Source organism: Myxine glutinosa, chromosome 2 (assembly GCF_964187855.1).
Source record: "Myxine glutinosa chromosome 2, kmMyxGlut1.1, whole genome shotgun sequence".
NCBI classification, from domain to species: domain Eukaryota; kingdom Metazoa; phylum Chordata; class Myxini; order Myxiniformes; family Myxinidae; genus Myxine; species Myxine glutinosa.
This window is the reverse complement of record NC_136262.1, coordinates 190,146,975-190,173,654: the sequence shown is the minus strand read 5'-3', so window position 1 is coordinate 190,173,654 and position 26,680 is coordinate 190,146,975. Positions and strand designations below refer to the sequence as shown.

General features: G+C 43.4%; 1 protein-coding gene across 4 annotated transcripts in view; it reads left to right on the top strand.

Moving 5' to 3' along the window:
• The window catches only part of LOC137420978 (ubiquitin carboxyl-terminal hydrolase MINDY-1), a 90,019-nt gene that overhangs the window by 40,691 nt on the left and 22,648 nt on the right, over nucleotides 1-26,680 (top strand). For 3 of the 4 annotated variants that reach the window (XM_068106545.2, XM_068106546.2, XM_068106547.2), the window contains one exon: nucleotides 19,830-19,988. The exons of the other annotated variant lie outside the window; for it this stretch is intronic. In XM_068106545.2, coding sequence (XP_067962646.2) covers nucleotides 19,830-19,988 — 159 coding nt within the window. The remainder of the gene's footprint in view (nucleotides 1-19,829; nucleotides 19,989-26,680) is intronic. 4 annotated transcript variants of the gene reach the window in all.

Below are 26,680 nucleotides of genomic sequence, written 5' to 3'. Positions count from 1 at the left end.
GGCAGAGAGGTGATGCTTAAGTTGAGTGGCTACAGCGCGTTCCAAAACTTTTGACAGAAAGGGTAGGTTGGAGATGGGTCTGAAGTTGTTTAGGGTGTCAGGGTTGTGTCCAGATTTTTTCAGAATGGGGGTAACAGCAGCAATTTTGAGGGATGGTGGGACGATGCCTGTAGACAGGGAGGAGTTTATTGTTGCAGTGATAAGTGGAGAGAGAGCAGGAAGGGAGGCCTTGACAAAGCTGGAGAGGATGGGGTCAAGAGTGCAGGTGGCAGTTTTCATTCCTATGAGGAGTTCAGAGAGGTCAGTAGGGGAGACTGGGGAGAACTGAGACAGGGGTTGGCAGGATAAGGGGGGGCAGGTGGTTTGAGGGGGAGCAGGTGCGGTGGTGGTTAAGCTGCTGTAGATGTCAATTTTGCTTTGGAAGAATGAAAGGAAGGAGATGCAGTTGTCTACTGTGAATGACTGGGTGGTGGTGTCCAGGGGGCTGAGGAGTTTGTTTATTGTAGAGAAGAGTGCTTTTGGGTTTCCAGAGCCAGAGTGGATAATTTGAGAGTAGTAGGCGGAGCGGGCGTGGGAGAGGGCATCTTTGTAGTGTTGTAGGTGGTTCTTGTAGGCTTGGGAGTGAATTGTGAGACCTGTTTTATTGCGGAGTCTTTCAAGTTGGCGAGCACGAGTTTTCATCAGGCGGAGTTCAGGGGTAAACCAGGGAGCAGAATGGGTGAAAGAAACTGTTTTGGTTTTCACGGGCACAAGCTGGTCAAGGCAGGAGGAGAGAGTGTGGTTGTAGTCGTCAGTGAGGTCAGAAGGGGTGTGGAGGTCAACGAAGGGAGAAGTGAACATTTTTGCAGAGGGTGGATGAGAATGAGGTAGGTGAAAGAGCGTTTAGCTATATATATATAAAATGATGAAATATCACTAAATGATATAAAATCGTCCAAATGATATAAAATAATATCACTAAATCTATATATATTATAAGAGAGATGTTTGTATGTCCGTCTGTTGCTGTTTTTCTCAAAGATGCCTGAACAAGTCTTTATTAAGCTTTCAGAGGTTCATCAGTGAGTGCCGGGGTTTTTTTAGGCCAAATGAAAACATTTTTTTGAAAATGTTGACAAAACAAAGAAGTTGGATTTTTTTTTATTTATCGGTCTGTAGCGCCTAAGCCATTGTAGCTATGTGAAAGGTAATATTAAATGATCCCCAACCCCTTTCCTTATTTGGTGTCGGGAAGTATTTTAGGCCACCACGAAAAAAAAATTATTTCTTAAAATGACAACAGGATTAGAACAGCACCGGCAAAGCCGGATACACTTGCTAATAGCAAATAAAATCCCGTCTAACAACCTCAGTAGAGAGCCCAGTCAAAGGGAAATTCGCTTTGAGAGTCGTCCCACTTTGTTGTAAATTTGGTGAAAAGATGATTGCCGTGAAAACAAAATCTGGGTTGCATGCGTGCAACCTTGGAGAAACGTTGCAGTGAAATATTGTGGAAAAACGAGTGCCAAAACATCGAAAACGAGAACGGCACTCGGTAGAGAGCCTACCTACGCCAGGTGAACAGTTTGTTTTGTATCCCAGAGTACACCAGAAAATCACAATACAGAATCGCATTTAATCAAAATCATCCTTCCACAACTTTTTGAGATATCCTGCTATATATCATTTTTGGCCCGATCTCCCAATGGTGAAGAATCCCTTTAAAAGTTCTACTAGCCGGATCCGAATCCGGATCTTCACCAAAATTGAATCGATTCTTCCTTGTCTCACACACAACCTGTCCACCAAGTTTCGTCCAAATCCATCCATAACTTTTTTGAGATATCCTGCTCTATGTTGGTTTTTGTCCCCCGTCGCACCGCAGAGCGAAAGGTGGACTATGGTTTTCCCCTCCGTCCGTGTGTCCGTCCGTACATGTGTGCGTGTGTGCTTAAGCGAAGGACCGAATTCTAATTTGGAGTGTGGGTGCAACCCACGTCAAAATCCAAGATGGCCGCCGCCATGTATGTCTGATGCCATGTATGTCTGAACCTTGTGAGCGGAATATCTTGAAAAATAAGCGAAGTACCAACTTCTAATCTGGTGTGTGGGTGTATCTAGGCATAAGGAAGAATGCTATTGAAAATTGGGTCGCCACGTCAAAATCTAAGATGGCCACCATTATATATATGCCTGAACCTTGTGAGCAAAATATCTTGAAAAATAAACGAACTACTAACGTCTAATCTGGTGTGTGGGTGTATCTAGGCATAAGGAAGAACGCTATTGAAAATTGGGTCGCCACGTCAAAATCCAAGATGGCCACCACCATATATATGCCTGAACCTTGTGAGCGAAATATCTTGAAAAATAAACGAACTACTCACGTCTAATCTGGTGTGTGGGTGTATCTACGCATAAGGAAGAATGCTATTGAAAATTGGGTCGCCACGTCAAAATCCAAGATGGCCGCCGCCATGTATGTCTGAACCTTGTGAGTGGAATATGTTGAAAAATAAGCGAAGTACCAACTTCTAATCTGGAGTGTGGGTGTATCTAGTTAGCCCTATCACTCAATGATGAAGAATCACTTCAAAAAATAAATAATTATCGTATCCTAATTCATATTCAGATCTTCACCAAAATCGAATGTATTTGTCCTTGTCACACACACAACCTCTCCACTAAGTTTCGTCCAAATCCGTCCATAAGTTTTTGAGATATCCTGCTATGTATCGTTTTTGGCCCGATCACCCAATGGTGAAGAATCACTCAAAAAATTATACTAGCCGGATCCGAACCCGGATCTTCATAAAAATCTAATCATTTCGGACTTGTCACAAACGTTACCTCTCTGCCAAATTTCGTCCGAATCAATCCACAACTTTTTGAGATATATTGCTCACAAAGAGAAACAGACACACAGGGGTGAAAACATAACCTCCATCCACCTTTGGTGGTGGAGGTAACAACCTCCCTAGTGTATTTACGTCGATGTGCATACTGCCACCCACGTCTGCATACTTCCTTGGTTGGTGAGTAATCATGGACATCATAATCAAGATTAACCTAGTTTAAAGTGACGTGTCCCATGGAATCCGTTTCCACATTTTTCCCAACAGCTGTTTATAAATATTCTATTTTCATTTTATTATTCCTGCTTTTGTTTCACCCTAATGGCAAAATACACTGTACAAGGACACATGGAGGATTTTAGGTGTGGAGAAAAAAAAAAAAAGAGGAAAAAAAAGACTTTATGACAATTGTATTTTTTTTAACTTTTAAATTAAATTTCACTTTGACTGCGTTCTCCAGATATTTTTAGATGGAACTTTCTTTATTTAGTATTTGGTGTCAGCAATCGAGATCGGGCGTCACAACGACACTCGTTCATAGTGGCTGTGATTGACGTGAGCAGAGCATTGGCCGTGCTCATGCTTCCGGTATAGACGGTATTGCTTGTGTCGAATTGTGGTGTGTTTTCTGGGTCTTGTTTGCCTGCAGCCATACCTTCAATTGGAGATTTACACGCTTGGAGTTCAGTTCTAAGGGATCACTGGTTGGGGGTAACATCTCCATGGCTTTTTTTGCCTCTCTCAAAAATGGCATGTCTCACATTATAACATCCACCAGTAACATTTGTTGCATCATACTAAAATACGGCATTTGTTTCTGTCCGTTTGTCTGATGAATTTTTTGACGCAAATACATTCCGTCCTTACTTATCCAATCTCAACCAAACTTGACAGGATGACCAAGGTTTACATAATGAAGGTTGTAGCACATTCATTTGACCCCCCCCCCCCCTTTCCAAGGAGTTTTCTCCCCCGAGCGGGTTTTCCCTGCCATTGCCGTCAATGGGTTGCGTGTTGAGGTGTATAGCTAGCCGTATTAAGTTAGCTTTATGGTGGCGTTTGTCCAAAGAAGAAGATTTATCGTCGCGTTTTTCCAAAGACGCTTTGAATAACAAAATTAATGATAATTGCATATTATTAATGTTATGACAAAACAATATTAATACTAATAATGTCCCACTTCCCCAAGGCGTTTTTCCTGCAGTGATAACGTGTTTAAATGGCTTATCGTTATAATGGCGTTTCCGTGTGAGCAACGACCTCCACAGGAAGAAAAAATATTATAAACCACAAACACGTATGCTTAGCTTTTTAAACAATCGCTAATGCTGTTTATAACACTAAATGAAGAAATTTGGAGGAATCCCGACATCCATGAAGTAAGGTTTACTGACAGAACTGAGCGAAGATCTATGGTTCTCTATAAATAAATAAAAATAACCACCTTTAGAGGCCATTTTTCCCCGCAAAGCAGGGGTTGGCCTTTTTCGGGAACCGTGGTTGTTGTTGTTTTTTGGTCCCCTTTTTGAAGCAATGTTTTACGGCCGGATGCCCTTCCTGACGCCAACCCTTTTTGCCGCCTTTAACGACAAACAGGGAATTACCAGTGAACTGGTACTCAATTAGCCGACCTCGGAAGGATGACAGGCTGAGTCAACCCCCCTGGCGTTAATTCAGCGATCGACCGGGATTCGAACCCAGGATCCTTAGAATCATAGGCCGGCACCCAAGCCGCTAGCCCAACACCAGGGTTCTCTATATACCCCACAAATGTTGAGTTCATAACATGGCCCTTTATACCACTACCGTGGCATTTTTCGTAGCGTACCTTTGAAACTCGCTCCCGCTGTTTGATACGAAACAAAGGGAGGAAGACCGGGATGTGCTCATTTACCAAGCAGCTAGCATGCGCTTGCCAAGCCAGCCGTTCCTTAACGGTTTTGAATTGAGTGCTTGCTCGAATGCTTAAACAACTTGGCGATTTCTCCACAAGAAACTTGGTAAATGAACACACACCCAATGTTCTTGAGATCCGACCATAGATCGACTGTAATCTATATACCCCAAAGAGGAATGACCCTTTCTGCAGCTCCCGTTGTGTGCGGGTGTACTCGTTGTATAAATGGCGAAGAAATTGTTATACATCAACAAGTGGACAATCTCATCCTATACCATGGAGTAGCTCTGGATATTTTTCAGATAAACTGCCCAACATGTCTTCTCAATATCAGCTATTGAGGAGAGACGGTGTCGCAGCCAGTTGATGCATTAAACCCATGGGTGTTCTCCACACGCACATGAGTAATGGCATGCATGTATGGTTTAGCATTTCATATCCTTGGAAGTACCACTCATCATCCACACATATCAGTCTATTCCCCAAAGATGTAGATTAGCAACAGAAGATTGTCAGTGTCTCTGCATGTTGCAATGATTATCTTGTACCCTGACTCAACCTATTCTACAGCATGGCGAATCATGCGTGTGTCCACCTCTTCGTGATTGGCATCTGGCCTGGATATGACTCCCTGTGCTGTGGGAAACTGCCACCTGTCACAATTTCTTTACTTTGATCCGACTCAGTGGTTGCATGACCCAAAGACCCATATCATACATGATCCAATGCAAGACGATCCAGCAATTTATGGCAGGGTTATTGAAGACTGAAATCTGTAGAATGTTGTTCCTGCTTCTTCACCTTCCTTTCAAACTCTTCGGCATTGGGTGTGATATATGCCTTCGGCGGCACCAAGGTTGATGACATCAACTGTCTGAACCCACATAACAAAATTATCCTGGGAAAGGTGAAGGGTCCTCTCAGACATGTTCATAGTCATGATGTTATGTAGGTTGGGTTTGGTCTTTTGTTGACAAAACATGCAAAGGTCCCAATTAATTGGCGGTAATTTGCGTCCGTGGCTTCAGTTAGAAGGACTCCGATGTCTGGTCATCATTTACACTGATCGTTCCTGCAGAATACTTGCCATTCTCTTTCTTGACCTTTCTCTGCAGCCTGTTTAAATGGCTTTCTGGTCATTTCTGTTACGTATCACCTCCCCAAACCCCAGTTACGGTGCACCTCAGAGTATGGAGCGGGAACATGGCAGAAAGATTTGTTATTTTGCGTTTTCAAATAGACCATGGTAAAACCACACCAATGCAATTGTACAACAACAACAACAACAACAACATGCATTTTAAGGGCAATTTTCCCTGCTAGAGCGGGGGTTAGCCTTGCGGTCCCCATGACAATCTTCTCCATTTTGCCCTATTTTCTGCATCCTTGTTAACCCCCTTGCCCGCATTTCTTCTTCCACCATCTTTAGCCAAGTCTTTCTCGGTCTTCCCCGTCCTCTACTTCCTTCTACATTCATTTCCATCACTCTTCTCAACCAGTCACTTTCATCCTTCCTCAACACATGACCAAACCATCTCAACCTGTTCCTCTTCACAGCATCAATCACAGGCTCTATTCCCATCATCTTTCGCAATTCATCATTTGTCTTCCTCTCTCTCAACGATACTCCGCACATCCATTGAACCATTCGCATTTCCACCCTTTCCAACCTTCGTTGCTGCTCTACGTTCATTACCCATGTCTCGCTCCCATAAATCATACCACTTCTCACACATGCAGCATACGCCTTTCCCTTCAGCTTCAACGACACTCCCCTCCTCATCAGCACGCCACTCAGTTCCCGAAACTTCTTCCATGCACATCTCACTCTAGCAACCGTTGCCGAGTCTGATCCACCTTCTCCATTCAGCATGTCTCCGAGGCAGCAAAATGTTTTCACACCTTCCAGCTTCACGCCGTCTCCAAGATCCAACTCAACATTTCCTCCATCTGCAGCTCCCTCTGTGCACACCTTACATTTGAATGTAGCTGCCACACTGGTTAATGACCCTCTCAGACCACTACATTTTTGATGAACCCACTCAGCGCACATTGTACATTGAATGGAGTTCACTCCGACACCCTTCCTACACACAGCACAGGGCCACTTCCCATTTCTTTCCACCTCACCACATGCTTTACCACTTGCCATCACCTTCGTCTTTCCGATATTCACCTTCAGACCTTTTGTCTCCATACATTCCTTCCACTTGTTCATCTTTTCTTTCAGTCCATCCATACTTTCCGCAATCAACACCAGATCATCTGCATACAACAACTCCCATGGTAAACCCTCCTTTACGTTCTGAGCCAGCACCTCCATCACAGCTACAAATAATAGTGGACTTAGTACCGACCCCTGATGCACTCCCACCTTCACCTCAAACTCACCACTGTTCCCGTCCTTCGTCCTTACAGCTGTGCGTGCTCTTTTGTACATTGCCATCACTACTCTGATCAACCATTCCTCCACTCCTAACTTCCTCAATGCCCATGTCAATACTTTGCGTGGAACCCCATCGAATGCTTTCTCCAGATCAACAAACCCAAGAAACAACTTCTTCCTCTTCTCCATGTACTTCTCCTGCAACTGCCTCACAATGAAAAGTGCGTCTGTCGTTCCTCTTCCTGGCATAAATCCAAACTGCATTTCGTCGATCTTCACTCTCTTCCTTATCCTCCTCTCCAACACCCTTTCCAATACCTTCATTCCATGCTCCAATAACTTTATCGCTCGGTACGAGCCACACTCCAGAGGGTCACCTTTCCCCTTGTATAGAGGGACGAGGGTACTCAGTTCCCAATCCACTGGAATGCGGCCCTCTTTCACCACCAGATTACAGATCTCTGTCATTCTCTTCACACCCCAACTTCCTGCTGCCTTCAACATATCTCCCACAACTCCCGTCGGCCCTCCCGCTTTTCTACTCTTCATTGCTTTTATCGCTTCCTCATCTTCCTTCTCAGTTATCTTCTCTGCCGGTCCTAAAACTGGGTTACTCTCTATGTTGCCATCCCATTCATTCTCTGTATTCAACAGCATTTCCATATATCTTTTCCATCTTCCTTTAATTCCATGTGGGTCGACAACGATTTGTCCCACTTCATCCTTCAAGCAACTCACCCCCATCACATCACACTTCTCTTTCGCTATCTGCTTTGCAATCCTGAATACTGCTCTCTGACCCTCTTCCGAATCCAAGCGTTCTCCGAACATTTTCCTACGTGCCTCCTGCGCCATTGCACCAATGCAATTGTATAACAAAACAAGTAATTGTATTAACAACTCTCACATACACAATAATAACACTATTAAAGAAAGTACAGCAATACCCCGTTTTACGCCATTTCGACCTACGTCAAATCCGACTTTACGCCACTCTTCTAGAGTAAATTTCAGTTCAGCGAACATCATTATGTGCGACTTTACGTCACTCCTACATCATAATAGGAGGACGTGAAAAAAATTAATTTTTCCTTAAAAATATTTGAAATAAATAAAATAGTACATAAATTAACAATAAAAGAAGCTAAAAAACCATTTAAAATACAATAAAAAGCACATTAAAAAAAATGTATGTACAGTATACTGTATGTACACATAGCTGCTGGTTCTCATTCAAAACAAAGGCGACGCCATATGCATTTTGTCCTGTGCTGCGGTCGCGTGCTTGCTTTGCCTTTCGCTGGTATTTTTGTGATTATTCCTTTACTGTGTAAAACAACCAACGTAACGTGGCAACGGCGAAACATGACGACGATGCCGGCTCGGATGACCGTCCGTGGCAGACGTCACGTCACCGTGCAGAGTGTGCAGTGTCCGCGACGAGGTCAGGCCCCATGGCCCATGGCCCATGTGAAACGAACGACCGTGTCATGCATCGAGCCGGGGTGCCTCGTCGGGCACCTCACCGGCACCCGGCGTCGACGAACCGATCGACGTGTGCATGTGCACATGTACATGGATTTGCAAATGCCTGCCTGTACGTCGTCGTTTCTGCGTATATCACATCGTCCAAAAAAAAAGAAGCACGCAACTTCGGCCGCTCGAGGAAAGACGGGGCACGCCTACGAATCGGAGGCGAGCGTCGATCCCCGGGGCGGCCGGGTTCACGGAACCCTGAGCCCGTTCGATCGTTCGTCACGGACGACACGACCACTGGTGAAACTGCTCGGACACGTTGGGTAAAGCACGCCGTGGTGAAGCGGGCCGCGGGGCCACTCGGCACACAAGCCAGCTCACGGTCGACACGTCCGTGCCGGTCACCCTGTTCGAGGAGAAGACCCGACCGATAGAAAATAATGGAGGGACTCCCGACGGGGAGCGGCAAAGATTCAGGGCGAAGCCACAGCCTCCTCCAGTTATTTACTCTAGTTTTACGGTGTTTGTCTTCATTTTAAGGCATTTTTAAGACATTACGCCCGGTTTACGTCAAAAACCGAGTTACGTCACGGCTTATGGAACCAATTAATGACGTAGGCCGGGGTATTGCTGTACAATGAAAATGTCACTTGCATCAAATGAGCAATACATATGATGGTACCATCATTCCCCAATGCTCTCAAAGCAAGGAACTCACAATACGCCAAACGTGAGTGGGATGTAACATTCCCCAAAGTCCGTGCATGGATCTCCACGCTGGTTGAAGATAGAGGTCGTGCAGAACGGCAAATCAATAGGCAGGTATTGGCGTGCCTGTGGATGAGGAGTTACAAGGTGAGAGGTCGATTATGGGAATCGAGCCGATAGGTAAACCAACGGCAATCAACACGATGAGGTCAACACGAAATCCGAATGGCAAAACAAGATGCACCAAGCGGACAGCCTCTTCTTCTTCGAGGACCAAATGGTGTATTGGCCCTTAATGGAGGCGCTTGATTTCTCCAACGATGACTCACATTTGGTGATAAAAGCTGAGACGCAGTTTTAATTACACTCGCAATATATGACGATGTCTCAAATAATCCTTTTCACGGGAAGCCTCAACTCCTTTGTGACCAATATCAAAAAGGTCCGCTCACAGCCTCGACGCGATTCACGGCTGTATCTCTCTCATGGCCGTTCTCCTCCTCCTCCTCCTCCTTCCAATTCTTTGCCGCGTTTTCCTTTTTCCTCCACAAACATTTCTTTTTACCTTTTACTAAAGTCATCTCCATTTCACCCAAAAATCTTAACAAAATTACCTGAAACTAAAAATCTTACAAGTATATAATAACAACAAAGGCGGAAGTGATGAATCCGTAACAGCAGCCTGTTTGGATGGCTCTCTGAGGAAAAGGTTACATAGCAGATGTGCCATTTCATTTCCAAATCCCTCCAGCCATGGTCAGAAATATTCTTGAGTCGATGTGAAATGGGTAGAGAAGCTCAATCGGTAAGCCTTTCTCGTTCAACCATAGCATCCCTGATGCATTTCTTCCCATCCTCAGAGCCGACATGTAGTTCTCCACCCACTCTCGATTTATTGGCAGATGAAACCGCATGAGTAATCAATGGTGGAAGAGGAATTGCGTTTTCGCTTAAGTATTGTAACTGTAGGGATAATGCCGTCAGCCATGATTGACCTCTCCAAAATAAGAACCCACCACCACAGAAGCAAAGCACCACATGGCATTGGCATTGCAAAATCAAGAGACGTGGTGGAATTTTGCTCTACTTTTGGACAAGTTCAATCATACATGTTCAAGATGCAGCTGAAAGGTATTTAAAAGCAGGGGGTGACACATGCTGACCCAAAACTAATAACAAGTGTACATCATGGGAGCGTGCATCTAAGCCAAGTTTAACCCTTCCAGTGCCCTAGGGCATAATACTAGGGGCCTAAACCTTCATGCATCACAAGTTTGAGGACACATCCATTGGTAAATATTTTGAGTCAAACGGTTCAAGAGATGTTTGCTTTTTTTCAGAATTTTATTCATGTTTCCCATTATTTTCAATGTTTAAAACACCATAACTCATTAAATAGTCAGGTTCACTATGTAATTTCGTTGGAATTTTTGGGGGATTTGGAAAACTATATATTTTTGGAAACTATATTGTATAGTCAGTCAGAAAACCAATGTTGCTATTTGCACAGACTCCTGTATGGCGGCCATCTTGGATTTTCAAAATTGCCGCCGTAGAACTAATTTTTCTCAATATCTCAGCTTCTAAATAACATAGAGCTTTGATTCTAACGGCTAAACATACATTTTCAAGGGCCCCGAATCCAATGGTAACAAGTTCGATAAGCTAGACATGACCATAGAGCTCCTATGTGGCGGCCATCTTGGATTTTTCAAACTGGCCGCCGTAAACTTGATGTTTCTCAATATCTCAGCTTCTAAACAACATAAAGCTTTGATTTTAACGGCTAAACATACATTTTCAAGGGCCCCGAATCCAATGGTGACGAGTTCGATAAGCTAGACATGACCATAGAGCTCCTATGTGGCGGCCATCTTGGATTTTTCAAACTGGCCGCCGTAAAACTGATGTAACACCTTCTAAAGAGCACAGAGCTTTGATTCATCATTGAGTAAAGTCATCATCATCCTCATCATCGCTTTCGTTCATCACATCTTGAGAGTCCTCATCATTTTGGCACTGGATGTCACACTGACAAAGGTCTGTACAAGCCAAGTTGTTTGTTCTGCAGGAACATCGAGATGAAGAACAGTCTGTTTTGCACTGACATCTAACCATTTGAATGATGGCCTTGGGGGCTGGAGGCTCCTCAGTTGTGGTTGGTTTCACTTGTCCATCCGTGTCTTTGTAAAAGCCGTTTTGCAGGGGATTCAGCTGAGGATCCTGTTGAGCAATGCTTGCCTGACCCCACACTCTGGCTTGGATATGGACTCCAAGGATGTGCTGCTTGAGAGCTCCAAGAGTAGGAGGAAGCCTGTCACTTTCTGCCATGTGTTTGCAAAAGAGATACCATCGTAGTTCGGGGATGCTGTCGATGTGGATGCCTGCCCCTGTGAAAGCATGAAAGGCTGGCAACGCCTTTGCTCTTTCGACCCCTAGAGCTGTCCACAGTGGCCACAGTGGCTCTTGTCAACAACATGTCCTCCGTCACTTCAGTTGCATCTGAAAGCATTCGCACGGTGTCTATGACATCTTCACTTGCTTTGAGGTAGACATGCAGCCAGGTTGCTTTGCCTATTCGAGAGAACCTCCCAGTGTTGTCTGCCCCTGTGAAAGCATGAAAGGCTGGCAACGCCTTTGCTCTTTCGACCCCTAGAGCTGTCCACAGTGGCTCTATTTGAAGTATTCCAGAGGCCATGGAAATGGATGTATTCCTCAGCAGTAGGTCATAGTTTGCTATGACTAGTACCAGGACATCTGTGTCGGGAGAGAAGAACACCAACTGCGCATCATGTGGGTTTCGCTGGGATGCCAGCATGGCCTGGTGGATCAACAGGGTGTCAGCTTCTTCATGGTTGTTGTCCTCGAAGAGCAGGTCACTGTTGCTCCTAGTACGCCCTGAAGCAGACGTGATGATCAACTTGGATGAGTGACTGTTGTATTCTAGAGTTTTCGCTGCCAGATAGTCAGTCAGATCAGCCTTTGTTTTGTCATGAGAAAGGAATCTGCTCATTGGGATGTGTTTGATGTTGGTGTCATCTCTGACTTGATACTGTACTGCATCCTTTCCTTGCCTTCTTTTAGCCCTGGTAGCACTCTTCAGAGAATCGTTTTTGTACGTGTCAAAGACCAGTATGATCCCATCACAATCTTTTGTTAGAGACATGAGTCTGTCATTGAAGCATTCACCCAGATCATTGACTTTCACTACAGTGGCTGGTTTCTTTGTCAGCTTATGCACAAGTACCATCCCATCCACCAGTGCAATCTTCCGACTTGTAGGTTTACTAGATGTGGATGCCATAGTTCTTGTGTCCATTGGATCTTCTTGTAGAACACTTGCAGCTGGTGTCTGCTGCTGATCTTCGGGGTGAATTTCTGCTCTTGCTAACTTGTCGAGGAGATGAATTAACTTCGACTTGTCAGTGCATGGAAGAATTGTCCCATCTGGAGCGAACAGTGCTCTTGGTGTCACAGTGAACTCGTAATTTCCGATGGCATATTTCTGGTTGACGTCTCTGTTTGACTTGGCAAGGACCATGAGCCTTCCGTACAGTTCCTTAGTCTCCTTCAGATCCACAGTCCTGTCTCTGAGTTTCACTGTGGTTCTCTTGTTCCCAGACGTGAACATCTTGTTGTTCTCCTTCTTGACTGGTGCCCAGAGGCTAACATCTCCATTGATACGCTCTGACACGTAGTCTTCATACAACTTCTGACTAGTGACATCAATGTTCAAGATCTGTGGTACATACTCGTCTGGGATGTAAGCATTCGTTATCACATTGTGCAGCTTGTCACCTTCAGTGTCAAATGGATTCCCGTGACTCAGTATCACAGCCTTGATCTTGTTGATTGCTTCATGCTCCCTCTTGACTGCACTTGGACCAAGGTCATGATGTTCTGTGATCTTGTCACCTTCCAGGCCAAACTGACTCTGGAAGTCTTTTGACAGGCGTGATAATTCTGGTGTAACCATGAAGAATCTCTGTCTAGCATTGGCATTGTTCAAAGCTCCGTCTTATTTAGAAGATGAGATCCTGAGAAACATCAATTTTACGGCGGCCAGTTTGAAAAATCCAAGATGGCCGCCACATAGGAGCTCTATGGTCATGTCTAGCTTATCGAACTTGTTACCATTGGATTCGGGGCCCTTGAAAATGTATGTTTAGCCATTAGAATCAAAGCTTTATGTTGTTTAGAAGCTGAGATATTGAGAAACATCAATTTTACGGCGGCCAGTTTGAAAAATCCAAGATGGCCGCCACATAGGAGCTCTATGGTGATGTCTAGCTTATCGAGCTTGTTACCATTGGATTCGGGGCCCTTGAAAATGTATGTTTAGCCGTTAGAATCAAAGCTCTATGTTATTTAGAAGCTGAGATATTGAGAAAAATTAGTTCTACGGCGGCAATTCTGAAAATCCAAAAATGCCGCCATACAGGAGTCTGTGCAAATAGCAACATTGGTTTTCTGACTGACTATACAATATAGTTTCCAAAAATATATAGTTTTCCAAAACCCCCAAAAAATCCAACGAAACTTTAAATCTGGACATACTGAACCTGACTAAAATGGTGAATATTTTATCTCTGTCTTTGGTTCTTGTAATCATACAGATAGATCATTTTTGAAGAAAATTTGAAATTTGACATTTTTACCTCAATATTTGAACTTGAAGGTTAAACGCCACGATGTCAAGCTGAAATCGTGGACCATGGTGATAGTTTTTAGCATGTTTGACATCTTTTAACCAAAAATGCCATCAAAAATGTTTCTGAGCATATTTTTGGAGGTCGGCCGGGTCGTCTGTTTGGACCTCCGACTTTTAACGCATGAATTGGGAATAAACACTGGAAGCTCGGCACAAACTCCCAAGTGCAAGCCACGTTTTCTGTTCCCTCACCGGTGTGTTTAATTGTCGAAAGGTGTCCGGTTACACCGATGCGAAATTGTCATACCTCATTGCTTTGGACTCAAGAGCTGCATGTGCCGTACGTCTATTAAATCGCCAAAAGGCACCTGAAACTGCCTGTCCGTTTATACTCTTCCCATTGGTACCATGTAGTATGTGCCCTGTGCTTGTATCATTCTTGACATTCAGTCGAGAAAAACTACTCGACCATTTTCTTGATTGCAGGAATTTTGAAAACATCTGCACACCACTTCTGCTGACGTGATGAGCGCAGAAACAAGTCACGTGACTTGCGTCGCAAATCGGAATGCCTTTATTTAGCAACGCCCTTATATTATCAACACCAGCAACTTAGCCTTATGGACTGGCAAATGATAAATGCATCATTGAGTACCGTAAAATGGGATGAATAGGGACAGCAAGGTGAATGGGGACACAAACTGAAAAAAAGTTCGGAAACTTTTTTTGTTGAAAATTGATAACCATACTGATTTGTTGATATTTGGGTTGAAAGTGTTCTCTTGTTTTTTTAAAAAGCAACTTATAGTCCCTATTAACCCCATATATGGGTTAAATAGGAATAAATAGGATTTTGTATCATTCTTGACATTCAGTCGAGAAAAACTACTCGACCATTTTCTTGATTGCAGGAATTTTGTTTGCAGGAAACGACCCCGTTTTACGGGTGAATAGGGACAGTCACTAATACAAAAAAATAATAATCAAGAAACAATCCTGAGTTTCCAACTTATTGCTAAATTGATAGCTCAGATGGATGCACATAATATGGACCCATACTATAAACCACGGTGCCAATGAAAAAATAAATGGGATAAAGTTTCTCCAAACTGTCCCTATTTCTTGATTATTATTTTTTTGTATTGGTGACTGTCCCTATTCACCCGTAAAACGGGGTGAATAGGGACGGCCATAAAAATCCTATTTATTCCTATTTAACCCATATATGGGGTTAATAGGGACTATAAGTCCGAGACTATACTATCCGAGACTATATATAAATCCTATTATCGGACTATACTACCGAGTACACCGGTGTGTACCCTGGTTAGAATAGGTACACCGTATCCCTGCGTGTCATAAGAGGCGACTAAGAGGGTTGGCGACAGGAAGGGCATCCGGCCATAAAAACATTGCCGCAAAAAGTGAACCATGACAATTACAACTACATATGGGCAGGGTACAGCCCGAAGTGGAAATCGGTTTCTGAGGTTTGGGACATGGAATGTAGGGACAATGACAGGGAGATCAGGAGAAGTGGTGGACGTATTGGTCAGAAGAAGAGTGGACATATGTTGTGTGCAAGAGACGAGATGGAAGGGAAGTGGTGTGAGAATGGTGAAGGGTAGGCAGGGACAGAAATACAAGTTTGTGTGGCAAGGGTGCCCGGAGGGCGTGAATGGTGTTGGTGTCCTGTTTTCTGAGGAGTTTGTAGACAGTGTGGTGAGTGTGACTAGAGTGAGTGATAGGTTGATGATGGTGAAAATGATGATTGGAAAGCTCTTGGTGAACGTCATCTCGGGATATGCTCTGCAGGTTGGTCGGAGCGATGAAGATAAGGACAAGTTCTGGTGTGCGATAGAGAAGCTGATGGAAAACGTGAAAGATGAGGAAGTTGTTGTGGTAGGAGGAGACCTAAATGGACATGTGGGAAGGAGTATGGATGGTTTTGAGGGGGTGCATGTGGGTTACGGATATGGTGTGAGAAATGGAGAAGGTCAAAGGATTTTGGAGTTTGCTGATGGAGCTGATTTGTTGATTTGTAATACTCAGTTTCAGAAAGGGGATAATAAGCTTGTTACATACGCGTCAGGTGGGTCGACGACAACCGTTGACTACCTGATGGTGCGTAGGCGAGATAGGGGGCATCTCCGGGACGCAAAGGTGATCCCGGGGGAGGAGGCTGTTTCACAGCACCACTTGGTTGTCTGCGACATAAGGGTGAAAGGTGCAAGGAGAGCTCGGCGGGTGAAGTACCAACCGAGAATGAAGATTTGGAGGGTGAAAGAGGTGACAGGAAGGGAGGCATTAAAGGAGAGGATGAGTAGGATGGAGGATGATGTGGTTGAGCTTGAACGTGGTTGGATGTCAATGAAAGATAGTCTTTTGGGAGCCGTTGGTGAGGTATGTGGATGGACAAAAGGACGACCGAGGCACTCGGAAACATGGTGGTGGGATGATGAAGTTGGAAAGAGGATTGACGAGAAGAGGAAGAAGGTCAAGGAGTGGCAGAAGGCGAAAGGTACGGGAGCAGAAAAGGCAGAGCATGAAAGTTATAAGGCAGCCAAGAAGGCTGCAAAGAAAGAGGTAGCAAAGGCGCAGGAGGCATGTAGGAAAATGTTCGGAGAACGCTTGGATTCAGAAGAGGGTCAGAGAGCGGTATTCAGGATTGCAAAGCAGATAGCGAAAGAGAGGTGTGATGTGATGGGGGTGAGTTGCTTGAAGGATGAAGTGGGACAAATCGTTGTGGACCCAGATGGAATTAAAGGAAGATGGAAAAGATATATGGAAATGCTGTTGAATACTGAGAATGAATGGGATGGCAACATAGAGAGTATCCCAGTTTTAGGACCGGCAGAGAAGATAACTAAGAAGGAAGTTGAGGAAGCGATAAAAGCAATGAAGAGTGTAAAAGCGGGAGGGCCGACGGGAGTTGTGGGAGATATGTTGAAGGCAGCAGGGAGTTGGGGTGTGAAGAGAATGACAGAGATCTGTAATCTGGTGGTGAAAGAAGGCCGCATTCCAGTGGATTGGGAACTGAGTACCCTCGTCCCTCTATACAAGGGGAAAGGTGACCCTCTGGAGTGTGGCTCGTACCGAGCGATAAAGTTATTGGAGCATGGAATGAAGGTATTGGAAAGGGTGTTGGAGAGGAGGATAAGGAAGAAGGTGAAGATCGACGAAATGCAGTTTGGATTTATACCAGGAAGAGGAACGACAGACGCGCTCTTTATTGTGAGGCAGTTGCAGGAGAAGTACATGGAGAAGAGGAAGAAGTTGTTTCTTGGGTTTGTTGATCTGGAGAAAGCATTCGATAGGGTTCCACGCGAACTATTGACATGGGCATTGAGGAAGTTAGAATTGGAGGAATGGTTGATCAGAGTAGTGATGGCAATGTTCAAAAGAGCGCGCACAGCTGTAAGGACGAAGGACGGGAACAGTGGTGAGTTTGAGGTGAAGGTGGGAGTGCATCAGGGGTTGGTACTAAGTCCACTACTATTTGTAGCTATGATGGAGGTGCTGGCTCAGAACGTAAAGGATGGTTTACCGTGGGAGTTGTTGTATGCAGGTGATCTGGTGTTGATTGCGGAAAGTATGGATGGACTGAAGGAAAAGATGAACTATTGGAAGGAATGTATGGAGACAAAAGGTCTGAAGGTGAATAATGGAAAGACGAAGGTGATGGCAAGTGGTAAAGCATGTGGTGAGGTGGAAAGAACTGGGAAGTGGCCATGTGCTGTGTGCACTGTGCAGGAAGGGTGTCGGAGTGAACTCCATTCAATGTACAAAATGCGCTGAGTGGGTTCATCAAAAATGTAGTGGTCTGAGAGGGTCATTAACCAGTGTGGCAGCTACATTCAAATGTAAGGTGTGCACAGAGGGAGCTGCAGATGGAGGAAATGTTGAGTTGGATCTTGGAGACGGCGTGAAGCTGGAAGGTGTGAAAACATTTTGCTACCTCGGAGACATACTGAATGGAGAAGGTGGATCAGACTCGGCATCGGTTGCTGGAGTGAGTGAGATGTGCATGGAAGAAATTTCTGGAACTGAGTGGCGTGCTGATGAGGAGGGGTGTGTCGTTGAAGCTGAAGGGAAAGGTGTATGCTGCATGTGTGAGAAGTGTTATGATTTATGGGAGCGAGACATGGGTCATGAATGTAGAGCAGTAACGAAGGCTGGAAAGGGTGGAAATGCGAATGGTTCGGTGGATGTGCGGAGTATCGTTGAGAGAGAGGAAGACAAATGATGAATTGCGAAAGATGATGGGAATAGAGCCTGTGATTGATGCTGTGAAGAGGAACAGGTTGAGATGGTTTGGTCATCTGTTGAGGAAGGATGAAAGTGACTGGTTGAGAAGAGTGATGGAAATGAATGTAGAAGGAAGTAGAGGACAGGGAAGACCGAGAAAGACTTGGCTAAAGATGGTGGAAGAAGAAATGCGGGCAAGGGGGTTAACAAGGAGAGATGCAGAAAATACAGCCAAATGGAGAAGATTGTCATTGGGACCGCAAGGCTAACCCCTGCTCTAGCAGGGAAAATGGCCTTTATATGCATGTTGTTGTTGTTGTTTTTACGGTGCATGTACAATAGTAAAATCATAATCGTGTTTTTTTTCCAATTGCCATTCTTAAGGCAACATAATATCCCTTTAACTTTGAAAAGGTGGATTGTTTCTCGTATTCAGTTTCTGGCCACTTTAAGCATGCCCGACTTTGCTTTACATACAGCATTACCCCTGAAGAAAAGTAACATTGTGTGTATATTTGATGGGGAATAATTTCCATTGATGATGCTGATGGTAATACATGATTTAGTAAAAAATGATTTTTATGCCTCCGCCCCTGAAGAGATGGCCAGTCATGTTTTCGGGTTGTCTGTCCGTCTGTCCGTACGGCCTTAACCTCGTTTTTCTCAGCAACCACATGCCCGATTGAGACAAAAGTTTGATGGAAGGATGGACACCCAGGTAGAATGTTTTTATGATTGTGATGTCATAGGTCACGTGGTATGGCAGCCATCTTTGATTGCACTCGAATCATTAAAAAAATATTTCTCAGAGACCGCTTATTGGAAAAATTTGAAACTTGGCACATTAAGTACTCCCAATGGGGAACAAAAGCATGATAATGATATCATCAGTGAAGTGGTATACTAGCCATAAATGTTTTAATCGAATGCCTTATCCTAAAAATCTGAAATTGCATGCACATGATCAATGACCCATTTGTTGTGAGATATATTAAACTTATGACATCATAGGTAACCTGGTTTGGCAGCCAGATTGGATTGAAGGAAAACATTAAATAACTATATCTCTGAAACCACTTACCCTATCGATGGGAAATTTTACAAATGTCATCTAACACCATTGTTGCATATAGTTTGAAAATGATGCCGTCGTACGTTATGTGGTTTGGCAGCCATCTTGAATAGAAAAACGACCTTATCCGATCAAGACGAAACTTCACAAACGTGATCCCCTATCCATACATATGGCAAGTGTACATTTTTATGTCATATGTCATGTGGTTTGTCAGCCATTTTAGCTTGAAAGCCAATATTTTTTTTTTAATCCCTTCTCCAAAAACGCTGCACCGATCGATGTGAAACCTGTCCTGTGGTAAAAATGTGATACTTCAAAACAGCTGAAGGGATTTAAACCAAACTTGTTTATTTTTAGGACAGTGAACGAGGGCATCTACCCATTGTCACGGGTGGGACTTCGCAGCGGTCTATTGGGGACACAGGCACATTGCTCTAGTTCCTATTGAAAGGGGGGTGGCGGGTGGTGGGGGGGGGGGGGGCGGAAAAGATTTTGTACATCCTAATTTTTATTTTGATGCACACGTGAATGTTCATATCCACTTTTTATTTCAGAACGTTGGAGATGCCATCATGATAATGCACAAGCTTCAGACAGGCCTGGACGTCAACGTGCGCTTTACCGGTGTCACCGACTTTGAGTACACACCAGAATGCATCGTGTTTGACCTTCTTGTGATTCCTCTTTATCATGGCTGGCTTGTCGACCCACAGGTGTGTGGCTCAACATTGCAGTTTTGTTCTTGCCTTTTAGCTGCCTGCCTGTAGTATCAGTTGTACAATCGGCTGAGCAGGGAAGTGACGTGTTTTAAACACGTTCCTGGTTTGGAGGGGTGGAGGAGAGAGGCAGGATGAAACGCTCGATTGCATTTGTTGCGTTTAAAACGGTGAATCTATTTCACGAGGTTTTTTTTTTTTTTTTCATTCAAAAACGAAGGCACCACAAGCTCGTGTAGCTGCTCAGTCGGCAAGACTCAGATCCAACGTTTTAACCATGGAGTGGTGTTTGGGACTCAAGGAAACTTTGGACCTGAGCCTTGCCTAGAACTGACTATAGGAAGCGCACGTATGGTGATACCTTCATTTTCGAATATGAATCTCTCCAATTTTGACCAGCTTTTGGTGAACCTTTTATTTTTTATTTGGTATTCTGATGGTTATGGCAATTCTACTAATACAGTAACACTTTCCCAAAAAAAAAATCGTGCTTTCTGTGTTTGAGCAAGTGTAATCGTGTAAAGTCCGTGGCGTATACAAATTGTAATTAATCTTCAATCTGCCATTTAATAATTCAACAAAAAACAAGTTTTTTTTTTCTTTTCCATCTGTCTTTCACAAAAAACAATTATTGTGTAATCACATGGTGCATGAGAATATAATTGTTGTGTAGATCACACTCAATAAATTTCAAACTGATCAGACTAGGTGTTGTCCCTGTCAAATTATGACGTCATAATTAAGGCACCAATGGCGTCATCGTTAACAACACTTATTCCCCATGTGGAATTATTTACAATGAGCCACCTTTCAATTTTTTGCATGGAGCGGTTTCGGAGATATAGAGGTGCAACGTTTTTCCAAGATGGCATCCGTACCATGTGACCTATGACCTCGTAATTATGAATAAAAAAATCTACAGGCAGAGGCAAACAAAACAAACATCACTCCACGGTTAAAACGTTGGATCTGAGTCTTGCCTACTGAGCAGCTACACAAGCTTGTGGTGCCTTCGTAGTAAAATTCCGTGTCAATCGGACCAACAGTTGCCGAGAATATGGATTTTAAAGAAAACGGTTGCCAAGAAAATCACTTTTGGCTTTGTGAGCGCAGGGTAATGAGCGGTAGGGGAGAATGCATGGGCTGCACAACATGGATACATAAGCAAAATTTTGTTAGGGGTGAGGAGTGGTTTGTTGGATGTAGAAAATATCATGATTTTGGATGGGGGATGACTTGAGATGGTAGTGAACAGCTGTCTTGTAGGCCCAGAAGGAAGAAAGAGATTGAAGTGTGTGTGGATGATTGTTCCACAGGTGGGAAAAAGATGAACAGATGAGTGGAGGTGAGCAGTGATTCTTGATGTTGGGGGTTTTATCAGAAGGGGGTTGATGGTCAGGTGCAACCTGCAGATACCTCAGGGGACAGAGTACAGAAAGAGCAGAGGGTGTAAGACCAGAAAGGAGGTGATGGAAAATCGAGAGAACACTGGCATGTGTATGATGGGAAAGTGATAGACCTATAGACTCGGCTTCATCGCGGGCGATTCCAATGATCTTAAAGGCCTTGTTTTCCACGTGTTTGAGGATATATCGGTTGGTATGTATTTTACGAGTTAAATGGTTTGTTTTATTTGGAAGAAAGAATGTAATCGCTAATCTCAGCACAAAATGAGCGATCTGCATGAGCGGTGGAAGAAGTCAAAACAAAGAGGAAATAAAATACCTTACAGTTACGTGAAAAAGTAAGTACACCCCATGTAAAGTTTTGACTTTTTCAACATATTTCAACATACAGCTATTTGATCTTCATTTCAACAATATTGACAGATAAAGGTGACATAATATAACAAATATCATGAAACATTTACATTTTGTAGTCCATTGTATCTATCTATAATTCCAGTAATCTCTGTGTGTTTGTTTGTACGTTTGTACGTTTGTACGTTTGTTTGTCTGTGACCGCTGTTTCTCGACAACCACGGGTCCGATATACTTTAAACTTGCCAGGTATATTGCTGGGGACCCGAGGATGTGCCTTTTCAAGGTTTCATATTAATCGGACAATTACTTACCGAGCTATGTCCAAAAAACGATTCAACCAATCAGAGAGCAGCGAGCTATCGCGTGTGCCGAACGTGGCGGACACACTCTGCCTCGGATGGCACATTTGAGAGCGTATTCATTTATTTCACGTTTGCAAACTATGTTGGCGCTATGTTGGCGTTAAACTATGTTTTAAAACTAATAAAAACCCCGGGGGGATTGTCACTGTACTCGCAAGCCGTTCGCCGTTCGCTTTGGCGTTGCGAATGGACCAAAACATTTCATGCACCAAACCATTTCATGTAAAGCGTTCGCCGTTCGCTTTGGCGTTGCGAATGGACCAAAACATTTCATGGACCAAACCATTTCATGTAAATAGAGGGGGGGATATAATTTTAGATATAGATATAGTACGGGCATGCCCTAGTAATTTAAATAAACATAAATGCAAATTTCGCATGTGGAAAAAGTAAGTACACCCTTGGCTCTAATAGGTGGTATTGCCCCCTTTGGCAGAAACAACCTCAAGTAGGCGTTTCTTATAACTGTTTACCAGTCTCTGACATCGACTGGGAGAAATTTTTGCCGACTCCTCCATGCAGAATTATTTCAGCTGTGCGATGTTTGAGGGGAATTCATAGTGGATTCTATGATGGTGAGCTGCCCAGGCCCTGATGCAGCATAGCTGCCCCAAACCATAATATTTCCACCACCATGCTTTCCAGTTCGGATCAGGTTCTTGTGGTCAAATGCTGTCTTTGGTTTTCGCCAAACATGTCTTCTGGTACTGTGGCCACATAGCCCTACCTTTGACTCATCTGTCCAGAGCACATTGTTCCAGAAGTGCTGGTCTTTGCCTCGGTGTTCATTGGCAAACTTTAGTCTTGCCCTGATGTTCTTTCTGGACAGCAAAGGTTTCCTCCTGGCACACCTCCCATGTAGATCAAATTTGTGCAGCCTCTTTCTCATGGTAGACTCGTGCACTTTGACATCAACAGTGGCAAGAGCTACCTGGAGGTCCCGTGATGACATTCTGGGGTTCTTGGAGACATTTCAGCATCTTGCGGTCTGCTCTTGGACTGAACTTGCTGGGGCGGCCTGGCCTGAACAAGTTGGCAGTTGTTTGGAATCTTCTCCACTTGTAGATGATCTTCCGGACAGTCGAATGATTGATTTCAAATTGTTTGGAGATCTTTTAAAATCCCTTCCCAGACTCGTAGGCATCTATAACCTTCTTTCTGAAGGCCTCAGAGAGCTCTTTTAGTTTTGATCTTGGCATGGTGATGCCGCACACTTCAACAACAAAGAGCAAACCAAACTAAATGTCTGAGGTTTAAATAAGACAGGTTCCTCCAAGATCCTCTCTAACGATGTTCTAATCATTTGCACCTGAGCTGGTGCACCTGATTCTAATTTTAGGTATTTGAAGTGGTGATAAATGTAGGGGTGTACTTACTTTTTCCACATGCAAAATTTGCATTTATGTTAATTTAAATTACTAGGGCATTGCCCGTACTATATCTATATCTAAAATTATATCCCCCCCCTCTATTTACATGAAATGGTTTGGTCCAAAGCGAACGGCTTCCGGAGTTTGGTAAAGAAATCGCCATCGCGTGCACAAACGCGCAGGAAAGCGAATGAATCGCAAATTCGTTTTTATTAGTTTTAAAACATAGTTTAACGCCAACATAGTTTGCAAACGTGAAATAAATGAATACGCTCTCAAATGTGCCATCCGAGGCAGAGTGTGTCCGCCACGTTCGGCACACGCGATAGTTCGCTGCTCTCTGATTGGTTGAATCGTTTTTTGGACATAGCTCGGTAAGTAATTGTCCGATTAATATGAAACCTTGAAAAGGCACATCCTCGGGTCCCCAGCAATATACCTGGCAAGTTAAAAGTATATCGGACCCGTGGTTGTCGAGAAACAGCGGTCACAGACAAACGTACAAACGTACAAACGTACAAACGTACAGAGATTACTGGAATTATAGATAGATACAATGGACTACAAAATGTAAATGTTTCATGATATTTGTTTTATTATATCACCTTTATCTGTCAATATTGTTGAAATGAAGATCAAATAGCTGTATGTTGAAATATGTTGAAAAAGTCAAAACTTTACACGGGGTGTACTTACTTTTTCACGTGACTGTAAATGCCGTGGAGAGAAGAGACACTGATATTTCGTGCCTTACCCTTCATCAGAGCAAGAAAGAACGTTTCAAGAGATTAGTTTTATTTTTATATATTTTTTTCCACCATTTGGAGAAGCACAATATGATTGCACCACAAGTCAATTGATGGTATGAGGTTCTGATTATAGCTTGTTTACTCTAAATTCAATACATATACTTGAAATCGTTTTGTAATGCATATACTGTACTGTACATAAAAAAAAAATAATTCATATGACATTGCCTTTCATTTCTATTTTGTTACCTCAATCCACCTTCGGTTATGTTTTCACCCCTGTCTGTCTGTCTTGGTTGTCTGTGAATAGAATATCTCGAAATTGTGGACATATTTACACGAAACTTGATGGACAGGTTGAGTGTGTGATATGATAAGGAAGAATCGATTCAATTTTGGTGAAGATCCGAATCCGGATACGAGAATTTTATAATGATTCTTTACCATTGAGAGATGGGGCCAAAAACAATATAGCATATTTCTAAAATTTGTGTCGACGTGTTGTGAAAAAAACTGGGTGGATGAGTTGTTTTGGTGACGAGAACAATCCGATTAGATTTTGGAGGTCCGGATTCAGATCCGACCTATCAGTGGGATACAAAACGTAAACTGTTCACTGTTCAGCCTGGTGGAGGTATGCTCTCTACTGAGTTTAGAGCATGTAATCACATTTCTTCTTCTTCCTCCTCTTCTTCCTGTGGGAGGTTTTTCGGTCCAAGTTTTTCATGAAGTGACTGGCTCGGCCTGAAGCTTCACAAAGTATTTATTTGGAAATTGGCCATGGTGCCGGCGATTACTCGCCTATTCTTTGTGACAGACACCATGGAATCTAACGTCCACCAACTAATGCCGGCAGACGGGAAGCCCAGTTTAACGTCCACCAACTAATGCCGGCAGACGGGAAGCCCAGTTTAGCATCCATCTGAGGGACAGCACACACATTGGTGAATGACCTTGCCTGTGAAACACTGGGATGACAGTTTATAGCGGGGTCGGGATTCAAACCCAAACTAGACAACTCAGAGGTGAGTGTGCATAACTCTAAGTCATTGTTGCATCGAAACTTTCTGAATGTGAATGCTTGAAAAATTAACAGTGATCTCTTAGCATCTAATGCCAATGTCTGCTTAGCATCTAATGCCAATGCCCTGGCATATATTATCAAAAGTAAGGTCATTGCTCATCAACATGTGCACTAGAGAGTTGTTAAAGCAATTTAGGTCGACTTTCAGCATGTGTTGATGTGTGTAGATCTGTACTAGATCAACATCAGCGTGTTTTGACACGCTCGTGGAATTGATGTCCCCAAACAATTCTCGCCCGAACATTGATGTCACAATGCGTCGATAATCTTGGCATACCTCGGAATTTTTCTTTTTTCTTTTCTTTTCTTTTAGCGAAGAATAGGTACACAGTATCCCTGCACATCTTAAGAGGTGACTAAGGGTTATCGTCAGGAAGGGCATCCGGCCATAAAAAAAAAACTTTGCCTCAAACAGGGAACCATGATTGTCATGGAGCCCGCAAGGTCAACGCCCGTTCTGGCGGGGAAAAATGGCCTTAAAACGATCATTCATTCATTCATTTTTTTCTTGTAGCATTGTGCTCTTTTATGTCTTTTACTTTCAAATATCTCTTTTTGCAATCCTTTCAAAGTTTATAGATATAATTTGCTTCTGTTCAATCTTCCCCTTCCATTTTCATGAAGACCTTGTGATCACCTGTTTCTCAAGAAATACTGCTAAACTGCCATGCTGCAATTTGAACTAATCTTAGTTTATTTATTTATTTATTTATTTATCCACGACTGATCTTTTGACATTACTGATATGGATAACTTTGGCTGAGTATAAATATTTGTGCTTTTCTTGTATTCTCACTCATGCAGACATATACTCTAGTTTATTGCCTCGTGCATGTGAAGCAAAAAGCGGTTAAACAATTGGTTCATTGTCTGTCTGTCTGTCTGTCTGTCTCTGTCTACAAACGTCAGTTTATGATCGCGTAACAAATGTCAATTGAATGTTATATTTTGAACACAAATCAGAATGTGAAATTGGAAAACGATGCTGTAGTTTAGCAGTCCTTTGGCTCTGAATTTGTCCTGATCGCTCATTAGCAGAGAGGAGTGAGATTTATTTTTTTATTCCTCCGCCGAAGAAGTTTCCAGAAGCAGTATGTTTTTTGGAGCTGTCCGTCCGTGATAGGTTTTTATTGCAGCGATAAATTAAGAATGGCTGAAGGAATCTAAGTCAAACTTGGTACATGTATAGTGATGTAAGATAAACAGATTTGATTATGGGATCAAGAGACCAACAGTCAGAGGTCCCGTTAGGTAAAAATATTAGTGCGGATCTCGAGCCCGTCGACGTACAGAGGGGGGTTAAACCCTTTTCCCCCTCGGGCCTTCGAGTCCACGAGGCCGCTACCCACTTTACACTCGTG